This window comes from Dysidea avara, chromosome 3, assembly GCF_963678975.1.
Source record: "Dysidea avara chromosome 3, odDysAvar1.4, whole genome shotgun sequence".
In the NCBI taxonomy this organism is placed as follows: Eukaryota; Metazoa; Porifera; class Demospongiae; order Dictyoceratida; family Dysideidae; genus Dysidea; species Dysidea avara.
In genome coordinates, this window is record NC_089274.1 from 44,927,490 (window position 1) to 44,946,918 (window position 19,429).

Genomic DNA, 19,429 nt, shown 5'->3' on the forward strand with positions numbered 1-19,429 from the left:
GACTTGTTAGCAAAAACAACAAGCAGCTGCTGTTACACAGTTCAGGTGGAATGTAACTCACCTTTACAACAAATTGACAACCTTGACAACGTGAAAACAAGCGCCACTAATAATTATTATTTGTTTCGACTCCCTTACAGCCTGTTACAAACATTATCTTTTCTTTGTAGACATGGGTTGAACAGCCACCAAACTTTGTAAGAATGGTAAGCAATAGTGTCTGAATAATTCTACGTATTGGTATATTATATATCCATTCTATGGCTTCTTCGCTTGGTGCGAACAGTGTAACAAGGCTCTCATCTGCTTGTAAACGCCATATATTTCGACTTGTAAATCGCTTCCACTTATTGATAAGTAGAATGATTCTTGTAATAGTATACTTTCATCATGTGAAGTATTGGAGCTAAAACTTGAGGTTATTGAGAGATGACGCGTCTTCTGTGGTCCACTAAGTACCACCGATTTCTTGGTTTGAGAGCAGTTCTACGCTTTATACTCTCTACGAATGATAGATTCCTGTATGCATAGTTTATTTGTATGCAAAATTAAGTACTAGCTTTCAATATGTCTTAAATTGAGACCATGTTGAGGCACAGTAGATTGTTGTCAAGAATGCGCGTTATTGCTTTAGCGCCACCTTAAAGAGTGGTCTCAAACAAAATACAGCACTAGGCTTTGCCTCATGTTATATTTGTCTTTCATCCACCCTTCTGTGTGCTATATTTTTATATAGTGCTTACAGCAATGCTTTAATTAATACTTTCAAAAAAATAGAAGCATTAACACGAATTTCTTACCAGTGAAACGAAAATGTTGGAATTTTACATGATAATAAACAAAAGAGATCATTACATAAATTGCAAATTTAATTCCTATGGTAGCCATGTAATTATTTGAGCTAAACAAGAATTTAATTTGGATTTCAGATGATGATCCCTTTGTTCAAGCACTTTATCCCTACTAGTTTGCAGGTGATCTACTCCCAGGTGATCCACTCCCAGGTGATCCACTCCCAGGTGATCCACTCCCAGGTGATCCACTCCCAGGTGATTTACTCCCAGGTGATCCACTCCCAGGTGATCCACTCGCTGAATTAACAATATGTAATGACATCGTCAAATATAATTCCACCACATCATTAGTGAGTGTTAAGTCAATCAGTCATATCATGGAATCACTTAAAAGTGCCCATAGCATCACATGGTAAGTGCTCTGTGAATTCTGTTATAAGTTTATAGTAGCAACTGCACTTACTCTGCAGTGGTCAACTCCTTAAGTAAATGGGAACAAGTTTCTAGACTACTATTGTGGGTAAAATGATGTCATTGTACAGTTTTTGATGTAAGCAATGTAGACAATTCTTGAAGGTGATAATGTTAGTATAGCAAAGAGAAACACCGAGGAAAGGTATTTGATTGTTGCTACTTTGCATGTCTCAAATCAGTGGCCTTGTGTATATACGCAGCGTATACACACACGTTCAAACTTAAAACCAGATTTGGAACTCACAAGCATTCACTATCAACAGGATAGCAATGTCTACTATATTATCATAAGCAGTAGCTTGTGATAGTTTAGTTCCAAAAAATTAAAGTTATACGTATGTACTGGAGATGGGCAATACGATACCACCGATACAATACGAGTAACAATACCTGATACAAAAGGGTCGATACTGATAACTCACATGATCAATTAGTAAGTAAATGGGAAGTGACTACCATTTGGAACATCCTTAGATGGCACTATAATGCTTGATCAGCTATCTAAAGCACAGCTTATACTTATGACTAACAAAAAAGCTTTATACCATATCTTCAGCTTTTGACTCACAATGATACTGTATCAATACTTTGCAAGAAAGTATCACATCAAAAACCCTAGTATCGCCCATCCCTAGTATGTACTACTTTCACAACTCAGATCAAAGGAAACCACAGGGTTGTATTTCATACATCATTCTGTGGTTAAGGCAACATAGCACAAATGCCTCCCTTTGATTCTATATATTAAGCTGCTTAAAGTTTTACATTGTGGGTTTGAGTTTTGTAAAGACTCTCAACAAATAGGTATCACTGCATGAATGATTGCTTTTGTAGTGTAGGGATTTTTCTAACAAGAAGGCTAAGATGTGTTCAAGGTCACTAACTTTTAATGTTAAGTACTTAATTACATTATCGTCTTAGCTAACTTTAAGCCTTAACAAGATTAGAAATGGTACTACTAAAGCATTGTGTAAAAGCTGTATAGCGCACACATGAATAACGTTTCATATGAATTCATAACATATGAATAATGCATATAAAAACGTATAATGTAACGCATGAATAACATTTTGTGTAAAGTTCCAATAACATAGTGCTTGCAGCAGCCCTCAGGCTTAGGCATATGTATCAGCCAAGTCCCTCATGGCCATGGTATAACTATTACATAATGACTTTTACATTACCATTGTGTAAAGAACAACTAGCCAAAAGCCAATACAAGACATACACAGCAGAAACAACAACTGGTTTATGGAGAGGACTAGTTAACTTATCATCAAGGTATGGTAATACATTACAGCACCCAAAACACCTCTACGATGCAATCATCATGGACTACATAGGTGTTGATTTGGGGGTAGTGCATTATGGCTTCTACTATCTGAGTATTGTCTGTAATTTCTGTAGCAAGTGGACTGATTGCAGAGGCACTTCTCGTATTGTTCTTTGTTTGCAACACTATAAAATGGAGCTGAAAACAAAGCGGAATGACCACATCACATTTCAGTGATTGATAGTTGGGCATGTATTTAGTAACACAGTTAATTTCTATAATGTATCTGGTACCATCCTTTCCTTTTCCTTTGTTGCAGTACACATTAATTTACCAGTAATGAATTAAATAAAGTAAACAAGCAGATGTAAAAAAAATTCCTGCAGCTATACTAGTGAACAATTAATCCCTACTTCAGTCATAGCTACACTACTAACAGGCTGAAGTAAGAATTAAATGTTTCCTTAGAATAATAATACATCAATTATTCTACTGTTGTGAGTTTAGAATACAATCTCGGTATATACCTACTACATATTATGGTTATTTTAAGTCTGATCAAATTGTTTATATTGTTATACTAATGTTTTGTTTATAAACAAGCAACATTGGTTTGTTCAATAAAACTCTACCACAACTGCGAAACATCTTTTGGTGACCGAAAGATTGGCCATTAGAAAAGTTGGTGAAAAGTCTGAACTGGTTCCAATGATATAACCAGTTCACTGCCAAAACCTGTTTTGGTGATAGAAACATTGGTCATTGGAAAAGTTGGTGAAAAGTCCAACGATATAACCAGTTCACTGCTGAAACATGCTTCGGTGACCGAAACATTGGTCGTTGGAAAAGTCCAATAATATAACCAGTTCACTACCAAAACAGGTTTCGGTGACCAAAATATTGGTCGTTGGAAAAGTTGGACAAAAGTCCAATGATATAACCAGTTCATTGTTAATGGCTTCTATCTTTTTTAAATAGATTTTTAACCATCAGAAAAGTAAACTAGGCCAAGTGCTTCCTGTTGCAAGTTTGTGATAATTATAATGCGAAGACCGATTCATTTAACGCATTCAATATGCGACTTGCTTTCTCTACAAAAATGGGGCCACATTGCCGAAAGACAGCCAGAACATATGATAAAAACTAAAAGTTCAGAGCCATCTCCTTCAGTGAGTTAGAACTTAAAGGACAAAACTTGGTTAATAATCGGTTACTCACACTACCTTATGCATATCCATCCATACACATTAGGATGTGATCTGTTAATCCTACAAACACACAGAATTGTCATATATGAATAACAAGAAGTGATATACAATCTGTAACCATCAAAGGGAAGCAAAATAAATTGATTAACTACACCTTTACATATGATTGGGAATTAGTTACTAGTGTAATTGCAGACTTCTTGGCAGTATAAAAGAAAAGAATCACAAGTAGATTGTTATTTAAAGAAACTTTTAGGCTAAATGCTAATAGAACACCCAAACAGTCCTGTACTCAACTACCATATGACTGTGTATTTTGTCCTGTATTGCTGGAACACTGAATTCGTACCTTGTGGGATAGTGTCCCATATAAGGGCTGGTTTGTACAGAGCTTGATGTCCAGTGGGAAGAAAATTGTAATGAGTTAATGAAGTGACTTCTAGACTACACAGGTGATTGTGGATAACAAGTGGACTAGCTGGATAAACACAATGGGTTAACAGGCTGATGATGACCGTAGAAGCGAAGCTAACACTGTCTTTAATTTCCTTAGTTGCTGTTTAGTCCTCATTTGATGTATTAATGAAGAGGGATATCCACTGCCTTGAAATACAGATTGTACAAGGATCATGTCATATCTAATTAACAACCTTTCTTTACCCTCCAGTCAAGTCGCAAAACTTTGTCCACTTCACAAATATTATACACAAAATAGTTGTACTTCAATACCACTCGAGCATACGGTTTAATCGATGGTTAAAAGTGCATAAACAAACATTGATGTATGCATTATACTAACATTATAACAAAATCTTATTAATAGTGACAGCCACTTTGGCCAGTAAGAGGGGAGCCCTCTTGGTACCACATGGTAATAACGCATAAAACAAACCAATTTATAAAATAATTAATATTATACATTCCCTCCAACTCCATGGGAAACATAGACCTCCAACTGAAATCATTACTATTAACCACTTGTGGCAAGAGATGACATGTTGTCATAGTAACAACAAATGATGTCGCCATATTGGTTGTCAACGTATACACAGTTGTAAAACAAACACATCAATTAAAAAAAAAAAAATCGATAACCAGAACAGAATAGCACCAAGTCCTCACTCTACCAATAAGTGATGAAGTCTTTAAGAAACCCAATGAAAAGGAAGCCATCTTGCAACTTATAGGAAATTTCAACGTTAGCATTGTTAGTCGTCCACTGTCTGTATTAGTGTACCACATGTCCTCAGAACACCAACACGTTACTCTTGACTTTCAAAATTACAAATAGAATTAATTCATGCATGTATAACTGTCAATCGCAAAACCAGTTTGTTTTGCAGGTGATTAACAAAATACCTCCATACTGAAACACTATATATCCAGACAATAAGTAAACCATGCATATACACTGCACACAACAATCATAAGACAAAGTTCAAAACAAGTTTCTTGATGTATATCATAAAAATTCTAGATGTAATCTTTAGGATATTATCAAGTCATATTACACAAACACATTTTCTTACCACTCACAAGTATGCTATTGAACCACACAATTTTACTAAGAAAAACATTACATAAGTGATCACGGCTTTCAACTTAACAACATACGTAGATGCATATTCTGACAGAAAGTGATATATAAAGTATATACACACATTTAGTACGTCATTTCATACATTACTATTAGTTGATATTTGGTCATCAGGGCATGCATGATATGAAGTCATGATGATAGCATTAAACTACTCACACAATACCACTAGCAACACAACAACTCACACAACACGTACACACTACAACACAGCCCAATATAGGGAGTTACTATAATTATACAGATATTCCATATATAGTCATACAGCTATACACTTATTCATTGTTTTGAAATAAAATTTGTGCAAATTTGTATGTATTTATTTACCTGACAATTTCTTCAGACAAGTCAGGAAGGCCTTCTACCACACTCGTAGCTAAATCATCAATCCTCAGTGGTCTTGTTCTAAATATAACACGACTAGTTTGTAACATATGATCATATCACTGCACCTCTTTCTGCCCCTCCTAGAGTTTCTGTGCTGCATGTAACTCAAACTTCTTTGCAGGAATATTGGCTGGGTGAGCAGTTACATGCAGATAAGACTCTATTTTAACTATTATTAGGGCATACCTTTACTGCATGCCGTGCCTGAAGGAATCGGTACAACTGGGCTGGCTCTGGACAAAATAATATACAAGTTGGCAGTTATAAAGCACGCGGTAGGTCTAGGAATGCACATGCGCAAAGCACAAGTAAGGTGTCGATTTGATGCAACCCGCCATTGCAGCTTCGGCGCAGAAATCGCATAATAACGCACATCTCCGCTCGATACATGAACACCCACTCAAACAAATATCTTTACATAAACATTGTACTGTGAAATACAATAAACTACAAGGCATCAAGCCAAAGGCTGAATATGTTACCAGTCAAAACATTGCAGCGGTTTCGCTTGACAAAACCAAACGACAAATAGTTCAACATCTCACTCACTCTCATATGCCTTCAAAAACTCTTCCATGTCCTCTTTAGGATGACTTGTAGTCGATAGTGAACTTCCTTCTGCCAAATTCGTCTTCGCGCTTCTAATCTGAGTAGCGGCCATGTTTGAAAACAGACTTGATTGTGGGAGGGACTAAGAAACTTGAAGTCTTAAATTTTCCGGACTTGCGCTCGTGTTTTCATTAAATCAGTGAAACTGAGTGACATAGGAGTGATACAGATGTGGCAGAGAACTAGCAGATTGATGGTTGTGGCCGGTTCCGGCTGTTTTCACACTCTGTCACCTCGAGGTGGCGGCTTGTCACTTAAATTGGGGTCTCCCCTTAAGACGTTGTCAACAGCGCCTTCTGATTCACGTGATACGAACTCTAGAAACTTCCTATATGTTACTCTGGGTCTACTGGGGGGCTCAGGGATCTTGTACTTGACTAAAAAGAAACCTTGGCTGCAACCAGAACCTGACAAGCCAGAGCCAGAACAACTAGTATCATTGGGTGAAGACCACACAAGCAAAGATCACAGTTTGGATGATGAGAGTATACCAAGGTCAAAGAGATTTAACTTTATAGCAGAAGCAGTAGAAAAGGCCATCCCAGCTGTAGTATATGTTGAGAATCAACAATGGGTTCAGACATTGCATAGAAAGAAATGTATCCCAGTTAGTAATGGGTCAGGGTTTGTGGTGGATAGTTCTGGGTATGTGCTCACTAATGCTCATGTAATAGCTAATGCTTCACAAATCAGTGTGCGACTACATTCAGGGGAGACTCTTGGTGCATCTTTACTTGATGTTGATCAGGTAGCTGACTTAGCTCTTCTTAAACTCGACAATAGCCGCCGTAATCAGAAATTCCCAGCTCTCAGATTTGGCAAGAGTTCCCAGTTACGTCCAGGAGAGTGGGTGATAGCCTTGGGTAGCCCCCTGTCCTTAAAGAACACCATTACCTGTGGAATAGTCAGTTCTCTTGGACGGAGAGGGGAAGAGCTGGGTCTCCATAAAGGTGGTGACATGGAATATATACAGACTGATGCTGCTATTACTGTTGGTAATTCTGGTGGACCACTAGTTAACCTTGATGGTGAAGTTGTGGGAATTAATACCATGACAGCATCTCCTGGAATAAGCTTTGCTGTTCCTAGCAGTATTGCTCAAGAGTTTATCAGGACAGCCCAAAAGACAGTGCCTAAAGAAAAGCCCAAGAAATATGGCATAGGTGTTTCAATGATGTCACTTAATCCTAGAATTGTGGACTCCCTCAGACAGAAGTTACGTGGGGTTCCTACAGATGTACAGACAGGTGTCTACTTGGCAAGGGTGTGGCATGGCAGCCCTGCCCACCGAGCTGGTCTGCAAGTCAATGACATCATAGTTAAGATAGACAATACACCAATCACATCTACACAGCAAGTTTATGGTATAGTACAGAAGGGAAATGCCCTTAGAATAGAGGTGATAAGAGGTGGACAGACAATCGCAATCACTGTTAAACCTGAGCCAATAATTTAGAATAATATATACAATACAATTGTAATAAAATAAATATATATATATATAATTATACTAGTTAGTCGTATTCAAGAATTTTCTTGTGGTAGAAGAGCAGATATCCTTCACTGTTCAGGACCTTATCTCGAGTGACCTTTGTGATCCAAGCATCATCACATTTAAACCACTGGTCCTCCAGCTGTCGAATGAAGCAAGTGTAATGGCCTTGAATAATTGAACCAGTATGGTTGACCACCGCAAATAATAAGTAGCTGTGTAATAGTACAAATTAACAACAGATATGTGCAGCTAACAGAACTTACTGGTTGTCAATAAATGAAGATACTTTTTCACTGCATGAAAGAGATAATAGACAATAACACACAGTGGTAACAACTATATTTTTCAATAGGCCTATTTTTTTTTTCAGATTCTACATAATATTTTGTATTCTGCAACATTAGCCCACTGCTATATTTGAACACCAAGAACAAGAAAGGTGCACAAGTTAAAGAAACTAGTGGTTTAATTTTTGCCATGTGCAATTATACTTATGAAAACAAACTGGGCATTAAACAGAATAATGCATCAGTAAAATTACTAGTTTTTGCTATACCTAAAACTAATAACAGCCTCAAGGCCCTCAACAATGCTGCTAAGCAGAGTATTAGCCAGTACTAGTTTGTTATATCACTTTTACAGCTAGCAACTAGTCTTTGGAAAATTTTTAAAGCCATGGGTTGTACTTAAGGTATGGTTGAAGTAGGCAAAGGAATACAAAATTTGATTTGATAAAGTGTAAGACGATATTTTTTAGATTATAATCGCTTGAAAACCTGGCCTTTGAAAACCTTTGAATTGGTGGTCTTGTCTGTGGTTGTTTACTACTAAACAAATAACTGGCCAAGACCAAAACCTTAATAGTTATACTAATAACTTAGTTTTGACATGAGATTGTTGTCATTGGCATTGGTAGTGTGGACAGGAACATTAATGTAACCTAATGATGTTGCTCAATTAAAGCTCAATGCTAGCAACTTCAGTTTGGTCATTTCTTTACCTATTTCATTCAACCAATGACAGAACACACTGCAACCTCGGTAGTTAATAGTCGGTAGCCAAAGACACTGTGTTCTCAGGTATCAAATTTGTTGGCACTTTCTAATTGTTAGCCTGCAGTTACCACCCTCGACAGTAACCACATTTGTGTACAGCGATGGATGTATAGTAGCACAATATTAATACATTGATTACGGCCTGAGGTGACCTTATAGAAAGGCACACCTTAGCTACACGTTTGGCACCTATTGACATGGTCACTATAACGAGGTGGTCTTATCTATGAGGTCATAAAGTACACCTAAGCTATATAATTGGAACCTACTTGACATGGTCACTATAATGAGGTGGTCTTATTAAAGAGGTCATGAAGTACACCTTAGCTATGCTTAGGAACTAGTTGACAATGATATGGACACATGGTCACTATATTATGGTGGTCTTATTAAGAAGTGTGTATCACAGCTCTCCTGACCTGTTGGCTAGGTATGGAGTCATGTCTATTTCCATGGGAAACTTTATGGGTTTTGTGATCTTCTTGCACTTATGAGAGTGCTCAAATCTCTACAAGAAGGTAGTAACAATACAATATTAGTACACAACAGATGTTATCTCACCTTCAAATGGAAGCAAATTATTATGGGTAACTTCCTAATTGTAAGACGTTTAGTTGATTCCTATAAATACAATGAAATAGTTTACGGAGTTCAGTAAACCACTATATACATTACAGTACACATACCCCTGTAGACATGCACAACACACTGCAGTACACATACAATACACCACACACATGAGCGAGTGAGCAAGCACACAAAGCAAAGCAAATCCTTCAGCTACATAGTCATGCCTATCCAGTAAACTAACACTCCCAGTTGACACTAGGTCCCCCATTTAACAGCTGCATTGACTGAAGCAATGTGAGGAAAGTTTCTTGATCAAAGAAACAACAACACATACCAACAAAAACACACACACACCTGATAGCTATGACAACGGTCACAGTTGATCTTTGATTCACTACCCAAACTCTCAACACATGTAAACCTACAGATAACAAGATGTAACAAGATCTTCAAAGTTGTCTTTAATCATGTGCTATTAAACCTGATATGCTAATACACAGAATCACATACAATAATAGAGTCTTCACATAACATAATAGTGAGATCAGAGGACAAGAAGCCATGTGGTACAGAGTGTCTGACATAATGAAATTGTCTGATTGATGTTCTGGGAACTTAGTTAGTGCTCAACTATAGTTGTGTACCATTTATGGTCAACTCTGCCAACTAAATAACTAGTGAATTATCACCAGACTAATAAAACTGTGTGTAGCACATGTGTCTCATCTAATCAGGATTCCCTCATGCTTACTAGTATCTAGGGAAGTACATTGAATTATGTGTGTACCAAAAATGGGGGCATGTCCCTATGTCCTCATTTCAGGGTGTCCTGTTTGAGGGGTCCATTGTATTCAAGTGTTTGTAGTTAATCGTAAGCATAAGAATAAGGATCAAAGTTGGCATCAAATGTATACAGAAAGTTGCCTACATACCACATAGTAAAAAACTTTGGCAGTAAAAAAGTGTGACGAAACCCCTCTGTTGAAAAAATTGGCAGAAAAAACTTTGGCGATTGAAATAATATTCGCCAAAGTTTTTACTGCCAAAGTTTTTACTGTACGGTACGTAAGGATAAAACGACAAGGTTTCAACTCATCAGTTAAGTAGTGTAGTAAGTGTATAGGTAGCTAGCGTCAGTGGCATAGCCAAACCCAGGTAAGCCAGGGCATTGCCCTGGCATCAGACTATTTTGCCCCACCATCGGCCATCCAGAGCCCTGGGCAATTAAAGACGTGGGCTGGATTAAAGTTAACTACTCCTGACAAGAATACTGGTAAATAGCATAACTTACTAACCGTGTTATTTTCACCAATGTCTTTCTTTCCGACTAGTCGATAGACAGAGATGGGATTATCCAAGGGATTTTTCCTTTGAGTAACTCGATTGTGTATAAATAATAGGAGGCAATAAATAGAAGCAAGATTCCAAAAAAAAACCACGCAGCATTGTGACAAGGAGTGAAGGACAAGGATTATTATTAACTCTTCCAGTATAGTGGAATGGACAGTGATGAACTTGTGTAACTATTGGTGCAGTTAAAACTCGAATCGGAGAATAGAGGCGAGATATTTGAGGCATTAGCACCCTCCTAGCCATGTGATACTACTAAGTGATAGTTCAAACGGTATGGAATGCTTATTCAGTCAGCAATTGTTTTCTTGTTTTATATTTCTAGGCTGTGGCACTGGCAGAGCAGTCATCATGTGATATGACACCATAAGCGCCTCGTGCTTTAATTAAGGTTTCTTCCAAGTCTGGTATTAATACGGAGATGTGTATATGGAATAAGAAGACCAATAGCTAGCGTTCACCGAGAGTAAGGTTAAAGTACATTAGTCGTGCATACAGTAGTGTAGGTAAAGTAGATGTATACACGTTTTTAAAATGCTGTATTGATGTCTATATGAAGATGGGCATGTGTACGTGTGTTACACGGTTGAAGGGCTTGCCCGTCCAGTGTCCTGGCATGGCAAAAATTCTGGCTACGCCACTGGCTAGCGCTGTTGTTGTAGCAGTACTTTTGTAGCTACTGATCTAACAACATGCTAGCAAAGGCGTGCTTCTCTATCTCCTGCGATGCCGAGAGCGACTGTATTTGCTTTTAAAGCAAACTCCAGTAGCAGAGGTTATCACGCATATCAAAATATTTGGCCAAATTCACGAGACGATGAACTAACTGAAGGGCGAACGAGAAGCCGGTTGGAAATGTTATCCCAAGGAGTGCTTACAACTGTGGGACACATTCCTAGGAAGATCAAGATCTCCAAAGTCAGCTCGATCTTTATTGCGTGGTGGTACGAGCTGACCTTCATCTCAAGTTCTAGTTACTCAATGTGCTCATGTGATCGTCTAAAATAATTGGTGAAAAAAACTTTGGCAAATTGAACACTATTCACCAAAGATATTTAACCGCAAAAGTTTTTTACTATACAGTAGAACTTTCGCTCCTCCACACTTAAAAATAATTACAGCTGCACAGGTTTAAATTGATACACATTATAACCTATATAGCCTAAATATTTCAATGGGAATTCCAAGGTTGACCAATGTCATGATAAATTTTTTGCAGATTACAAACAATCCCTAATGGAGGTCTAAATATTTCAAGGATAAAATTTTCATTGTTAGCCACCAAAACCTTGAAATCAGCAAAAATTTCCTCTCGGCTATGCAGCATACAGTAAAACTTGTCAATCAGGTTACTATAGGTCAACTAACTAACTGCACTCCCAAAACAGAATGCCCAAAGACATCTAGAATAGACTGTATTAGTATATGGTGGAGGAAAATGCACACATGCAAACATGCAAGAGGTTTGAAAACCTTAAACACCCTACCTTCATGATGAATGTTATGGCTACAAATATACATGAGGTTTCTATATACAGAAATTAACTATTGATTTGTTAAGTTTCTGTTGTTGTGGGCTACTAATCTTGTAGGAAGTGTGAGGTAACACACCATCATAGAGTGCCATTATGATACCAATAATTGCATCTGCAACATTTGCAATTTAATTACTAAAGACAGAAGAAACAAACGCTGACACTACAGTACATGCAAAGCATGTTAAAACGCATTTTTCAAAAGTAGAAATTTCTGGAGAAACAACGAGATGTGCAACTTCAGCACTAGCAATGTATGGATGTGAGTTGGTACAAAAATTCCAATCTTACAGCAATCCACTTGAGCTGCTTTTAAGCATTCAAGGTCAAGAGAAGTTCCACCTCCAAACTTAGCTTCTGGGTCATATCGAGGCTTCAATGACTCACTCTAAAACATATACATGTCTCATAGCTGAAATTCATTTAGGATTTAATCAGCTAAAACAACATGCACTTTGTTTAATTGAGAAGAGTACATCAGAAATTGTGTGAAGCCTATTTTTGTCAGAGTATGATAAATGTTTTACATTGAACATGCACAGAAGATTTACATGCAATGCTCTACACATTAACGAATGTGTTCTCTCATGTATATTCCACTAAAAGTACAGTGATTATATAACATGATACAGGGTGTATATTCATGAGTTTGACACTTAACAATCATTTTACCTGTTTAAACATTCATGTAATGTCTCAGGTTTCATGTCTATAAAGACACACACATACACACTGATAATCACACAATCATTATGTGCTAACCTCCCATCTTTCCACGAGGTGCCAGGTCCAATGAGATGTCCCTGAATGGGTCGATGGTAGTCGACACATTTCTACATAATGTGAACAAGTTAGGCTTAACAAAAGTATGTAAATGAGAATGCTAATAGTTTAAACATTCAAAATTATCCATTTTTGTTCAATGCAGGTACCATGTACCATGTACACTATTCAACGCATCTACTACATCTACAGCAGTTGCATTTGTAATAATTTTAAGACCTAGATTACAGCCATAAGTACCACTCTCATTTAATCAAAGTACGTATGTCTGCATACTTACTGGTGTGAAGTTTTAGCACCAAGAAACTGATAGAACACACAAAACAAACACACATTAAAGTGACTTGCCTGCCCATACTTATTTACAGTATATTACTATACGTAGTATAGTAGTACTGTACATTAGGGATCATGGAGGTTTGAACATTCTCACAAAAATGTTGACCAGAAACCAGCCTCACAATATCTTTGTGGTGCCTTATTGGTTAGGTATAATCAGGCCCAAAATGACTTCAGTGCAACTTGAAATGCTTCCAATAGGTTGCTACAACTTTTTTATTTAGTGGAATTTTCTACTGACTGACTAGTTAGCTTACCCAGTAACTAACTGACTGATGTCTTCAGACAAGTGTAACTTGATAACGGAAAAGTTACAGGCTTGATTTTTTCACTGTTAGACATTGCTTCAGCCCGACCGGTGCCAAACCACAGTGCATACAATGTACGCATTGTGGACTTACGTTTGCCCTCCTTTGTTCATTTTGCTAGTACCGCAAAACATCAATTTGTGGTAGTAGCATATATTATAGCTTCTCTATACTGACTATCACGTTTATAATGGGAATCGTCTGTACGTATTTCAGCAGTGACTGAATTGCTACCAAGGGTAGTCATAGTCAAACTGGTTTAGAGACTGTGCAGGAATTCTGGACCAGTGTCGTCATCATCAATATATATGGGCCTCTTGTGGTGTTCAAAACAAATTAGAAGATAGCCTGATAGGCATGGCTGGTGATGAAAGTCTCCTCTGGTATGCAGACGTGTGCTGTTTGTGATTTCAGGCTCAAATAGTTCCTGTAAACTACTGAGAGTTCCGGAGACATTTCGGGGATAACCCAACCACATAAGATGTGCCAGCCTTGCAATGGCACATCAGTCTTATCCCCAGAATATGCAAGACACCACTCCCATAATTACCCACATAGGCAAATAGAGATATTTGCAGTTAACCAGCAGTAAACTTATAACGCAGTAATCCATACAGCATGAAAGCTGACGGTCACTTGTCTGCTTGATTATAAATACAATTACCTGGAGGCAAGATTGGGATTACCATATAAATAGTACAGAACAATAATCAATACAACATGAAAGCAAATAGTTGTGTTTCAGAAGAGTTCTCTGCTGATCAAATCGGACACTTAGAGAGATTTGGGTCAATTTTTGTGGATGAATCTTGATGTATAGGAGGTATGCGGAACTCTTCCATCTACCTAGTGTTTAAAGTTTTATCATTGCTGCCCCTCAGCAAAAACTATGGCTAGCAAAGTTGTGAGCTGGTAGTTTGGCAGCAGTAAGAGCTGCCCTAACTTCCTTCACAAATCTGGACTTTGACAGAGGAGACCCATCTTCCCAATGGAACAAAGGACCAGGCTTATTTCCTCATAGTGTCAGGTAATGTACGTAGGAGGGCCAACATTGGGAAAAGATCACCTGTTTTACCAATGACCACTGTTATCCCTTCTTAACTTGATCTGTTAATCACCAGGGAAATTGTGATAGGTTGAGTCTCATGATCTGCCCAGAGGTCCCCAAGAGACAGGTGAGTGTTGGGTCATAATTGTTTTCTTGTGGTACTGTAATCTCTCCTTGTGGTACTGTAATCTCTCCTGACCTGCAGAAGAAGAAGTTGGTAGTGGGAGCTGCCTAGAACAAAGAATACTTGAAGGATCCTCCCTTCCAATGAACCATGTTGCTTTCATCTTTCGGAGAATTGTGGGGGCAATTGGTAGTTGAGCTCTTGAGGTCTTACCCCACTTCCCAACCTCCACAGCTATGCCTCTAAGTATTTGTCTGAGTCAGAACATCTTACCCACATTAGGGTCACCAAATCCCAGGGACTTGGCGAACTTCTGACAGGTAAGTCTTCACTGTGCTGTGAGCCAGGCCTTGTTCAGCTAAGCATGTAGCAAAATAGCACAGGATACATACATTCTGATGTTGGGAGAGGAGTGATGCCAAAATCTCAGCAAAACTGGCTGCAGAGGTGTTCTGCTGTTTATGAGAAAAGGTGGTTAGAGCTGCTGCTGTAAAGTGATGCCAGCTTATGGATGTCCATGAGATGTTTTGGGAGACAATGGTTAATAATTACTGAGGGATTCTTGATAGCCTGGGGAACCTGTAAGAAGAATATATGCAAGTTATAATTACAAGAACATTAACTGTGGTATTATGTTTTCCTTCTACATGGGAGGCAAAGAACCAGAAATTATGGTATGAGACAAAAATACAAATAGGCGCATTAGGTAGCTGTCTTTGCAAAACAGAGAATTCACTACATGCACTACCGCCATATTATCAACATGAAAATGGATTACTTTACCAGTCCATTGATTGCCATAGATAACAGCCAAAATGACAATTGGTATCATTTCCTTAGTGGCAATAGGTAGATGCATCAGTCGAGGGCTCCACTTGGAAGTGAAACCATCTGTTCTCATAGTATGCTTCACGTCCCCATGAACCTAAGGCACATCTGAAATCGATATTATGTCCACAGATTGGTTTCCTAAGTCCCACAGCATTGATATACTGGTCCAGGAGGAAATGAAGAGATGTCACCAGCCTGGCTGGTGGGGGGTTTAGAGTAGACGCACGTAGTGGGTGCTAATGTTTTGGGCTGTATATAGCCGCCTTGGAAAGGGGCAGCTAGACCTTGGTTGCAAATTGCAACAACCCCACTAGGCTCTCCAAGTCACCACTTAGACACGGTTCTTTCTAAAATAAGACTAGCCAGTTCCTTCTTCAGCTGAAAGGGCTTATCCTCTGGGAAACGCAGCTATAAGTTAACAGTATCAACTTTAATCCCCAAGAATTTGAGGGTCCTTCCAGCTACTTCCATATATACTCCCAGCTTCTCCCAGACTGTTATTAAAGTATTTTTCTGGGTTATGGCCTCTGAGTGATCTTGGCTACCAGGATTTAGTCATCCAGGTAGTGTAATCCCTTGGTGTAGGAGGATTACATTACATCAGCTACTGCCGAAAAGATTTTTGGTACAGAGTACAAGTCAAATAGTAGGGCCTGGTTTATAAGATTGAATTCTCCCGTTTCACACTCAAGAGGTGGCAGTTCTGGGAGTGCACCTTGATCATTCTGTATGCTTCTTTAACATCAGCTTTTACTAGAAATGCCCCTCTACCTGCTTTAAGCACCAATGCTGATAGGTGGTCTATGGAGGAATACGACAATGATGACAGGGAGGTTGAGATGCCATCATTGACACTGCCGTCATCTGGTGATGACAGGTCGGCAATCACAGTTTGTTTTTCTTAGAGATTATTCCAATCAGGCTAGTGTGGATGTTATGGGGGCAGGGAGTTTGATCATATGACCCAGAGACAGTTCTCTCTGCAGGTGCTCTGATGATGTGGGGAGCTGATGATGGCCTGTTACCAGGGGAAGTACCTAGCTGGTGCAATCTGTGAAGCCAATACGGAAACCCTCCTGGATTCCTCTAAGAATGTACTCCACAAAGGAGCAATCTGGGTGATCCACTCGGGTTGGTTGAGTGAAGAACAAGCCCCACAGTCCAGTACCAAATCTGGGGTGCCAGCTGTGGTAGGTAGTCTGCGCGAGTCCAGTGCCAACAGGTGTTCCACGTACACATATGAGTTGCCCCTCAAATACCACTGGTATGGAAATCCAAGTCAAGTACCCACAATTAGGTCACACCTCATAGGGTGGAAAGTGGGTCTCACCTGGATTCCTCTTATTAAAAGCTTCCAAATAAATATTATTGGGATCACATAAATTTTATCCTAATGCATGATTGCATGTATGTATTGAGTAGGTATCCTAACAGTACTGCTCAAATGTAATGTCGTCTTGTGTGAGTGCAAGCAATTAAAAAACTCACTAATTAAAGGGTGTTGTGCCTGCTTTGCTCGCGCGTATTCATCCCAAATGAAACAGGATGAATACTCATGGGTGAAATGGTGCCACATCCTTTCATTAGCAAGTATTTAATAGCTCGCACTCGTGTGAGACAACGTTACATTTGAGCGGTACCGTATGAATGAGTGAATAATGTACCATAAATTTTCATTCAATAGGAGGGTACCAGGTGACTTAGATTGGACTACCCATAGATGTCACACTATTTCAGGAAATAATGGATGATTAACTGATTGATAATATCAAAAATGATTGCACAAAAGTTGGGCAGTCTTGAGCTTGCAAGATCATGCCCACTAAACAGCTAATAAAAGTAATCATGCATCCTATGTGTCCATAATCAAAACACACACGTTGTCCATGAGGTCCTCTGCTATTTTGAACGCTTTGGGGAAGTGGAGCATGACAAGGCAAGGTGTGGCCCTCCACAAAGTCAACATGAGTGTGAGTGTGGGCAGTTAGTTCTGTTGCATCTTCCACTAAAATTCCATCAGAAGCATGATTCTTTGGAGCTCAGATTGGCTGATTTCCTACTGACTGGAGCTTGAGTTGGCTGGGAGTGGGATGGCATTGAGAAGACAGGCAATGCCCGTATATAGGGTAGTTTGTGCAGCTGCCAATTGGTGATAGTCAATATCATATTTCATCCACTAGGGGAGTAGTTCTTGGGACAGTTGAAGAATAAGATGGAGGTGAGCCACTAGGCCTGTGGCTTGTGCTGAAGTAGTCAATTCACAAGAAGTCAGTACTGCCATGTAGCGTGAAAAGACCTTCAGCAATGAGAAAATGTTTGGGATCTGTTTTCAGCGATGCCGGGAGGAGCCATTAGATTTCACCTAACCCACTCCTATCAACTGGACCATCTCTGCATGCCTCCCATTGGGCTCTTTAGCAAAAGATGACCTGCCACCAAACAGTCATCAACGAGGGACTACCACCCCTCCCTTATATGCTCACCGGAAACGGATGACATAGAGGGCGATGAGAATGCAGGAAGGGCAGGAGTAGTGGCTGGAACTGTTGCTGTCAGCGGGTTGTGACTAGTAACACCTCAAGACTGGATTAAATCCAACACGGCAGTAACTAGCTGTTGCACAGTAGAGGGCAATAGTGACAGCAATGGTGGTGAGGAAACCATGACTGGAGGTGTGGACGTCGTGGCTGTGGCTTCCATCAATGAGGAAATCGGTACAGGAAAGCTAGGACCAGAGTCAGAAGCTTCTTCACTGCTCATAATTCAATGTATATCACAGAGGATGAATTGGAACTCCTGAGATGTGTTTATTTGAACAAGTATAAGGAATTTTAAGTTCAATTAGGGACCATAGAATAAAAAAGTAGGGGTATAGACTGAATATGTCCACTAGTATATCTGCAGGTGTAGGCAACCTCCCTTGTTTCCCAACATTTTTTCTATGATCCCTAATCGAACTTAAAATTCCTAATTTTTTCTTATACTTGTTTGTTAACTTTTTTCGTAACATTATTATGGCTGGTGAATCCACACATACCACAGCAAAAGAAAGGATGGCACCAGAGTTAAAATATATATTTTGTCTGAACGTGTGCCCCAACTATCAATTACTGCCTCGAAAGTGCATTGGCCATTACGCTTTGCTTTCAGCTATGTTCAGCCCGTTTGCACAGTGCTCCAAATGAAGAACAGTAGGAGAAGCACCTCTGCCAGTCACCACGGAAAATACGGACAATTCCCATTTACAAACGTACTGTAGGGAAGCCATGCATTGTGTTACCATGAATTGTCTCAGCAAAATGAAAATGAGACACAAAGGAGGACAAAGGTAAGTCCATGATGCATGCATTGTATGTACTATGGTATGCCAAAAGGCACATCTCGGGATGAAGCGATGTCAAACAGTGAAAAAATCAAGCCCATAGCCTTAGCCGTGATCGAGTTATGCTTGCCTGAAGGCATCAGGACAGGCAGTTAGTCAGTAGAAAGTTCCATTAAATAACATTTTTTAAATTTTTTGTAAATCTATTGGAAGCATTTAGTAATGAAGGAACTTTTGGGCTTGGTTATACCTAAGGATTGTATTGTGAAGCTGGTTTTTTGAGTGATTTTTTTTGGCCAGAAAAACCCAAACCTCTATGATTCCTAA

General features: G+C 39.0%; 3 protein-coding genes across 5 annotated transcripts in view; 1 reads left to right on the forward strand and 2 right to left on the reverse strand.

Moving 5' to 3' along the window:
* LOC136251207 (polycomb protein suz12-A-like) overlaps positions 1 to 6,651 on the reverse strand; it is a 39,764-nt gene extending 33,113 nt beyond the window's left edge. Inside the window, exons 1-4 of one of the 2 annotated variants that reach the window (XM_066043618.1) lie at positions 6,283 to 6,651; positions 5,920 to 5,966; positions 5,799 to 5,863; positions 5,674 to 5,751 (exon numbers count right to left, since the gene is read on the reverse strand). In XM_066043618.1, the coding sequence (XP_065899690.1) occupies positions 5,674 to 5,751; positions 5,799 to 5,863; positions 5,920 to 5,966; positions 6,283 to 6,394 (302 nt within the window). In that variant the 5' untranslated portion in view covers positions 6,395 to 6,651. The remainder of the gene's footprint in view (positions 1 to 5,673; positions 5,752 to 5,798; positions 5,864 to 5,919; positions 5,967 to 6,282) is intronic. The other variant, XM_066043617.1, reaches the window with a different exon arrangement.
* On the forward strand, positions 6,389 to 7,885 carry LOC136251211 (serine protease HTRA1-like). The gene has a single exon (XM_066043624.1). The coding sequence runs from the start codon at positions 6,512 to 6,514 to the stop codon at positions 7,796 to 7,798; it is 1,287 nt and encodes a 428-aa protein (XP_065899696.1). The 5' UTR covers positions 6,389 to 6,511; the 3' UTR covers positions 7,799 to 7,885.
* Positions 7,770 to 19,429, reverse strand: part of LOC136251210 (ubiquitin carboxyl-terminal hydrolase 22-like) — a 32,682-nt gene continuing 21,022 nt past the window's right edge. For both annotated transcript variants that reach the window (XM_066043622.1, XM_066043623.1), the window contains exons 7-13: positions 13,110 to 13,180; positions 13,020 to 13,056; positions 9,817 to 9,883; positions 9,454 to 9,513; positions 9,312 to 9,400; positions 8,101 to 8,130; positions 7,770 to 8,049 (exon numbers count right to left, since the gene is read on the reverse strand). In XM_066043622.1, the coding sequence (XP_065899694.1) occupies positions 7,857 to 8,049; positions 8,101 to 8,130; positions 9,312 to 9,400; positions 9,454 to 9,513; positions 9,817 to 9,883; positions 13,020 to 13,056; positions 13,110 to 13,180 (547 nt within the window). In that variant the 3' untranslated portion in view covers positions 7,770 to 7,856. The remainder of the gene's footprint in view (positions 8,050 to 8,100; positions 8,131 to 9,311; positions 9,401 to 9,453; positions 9,514 to 9,816; positions 9,884 to 13,019; positions 13,057 to 13,109; positions 13,181 to 19,429) is intronic.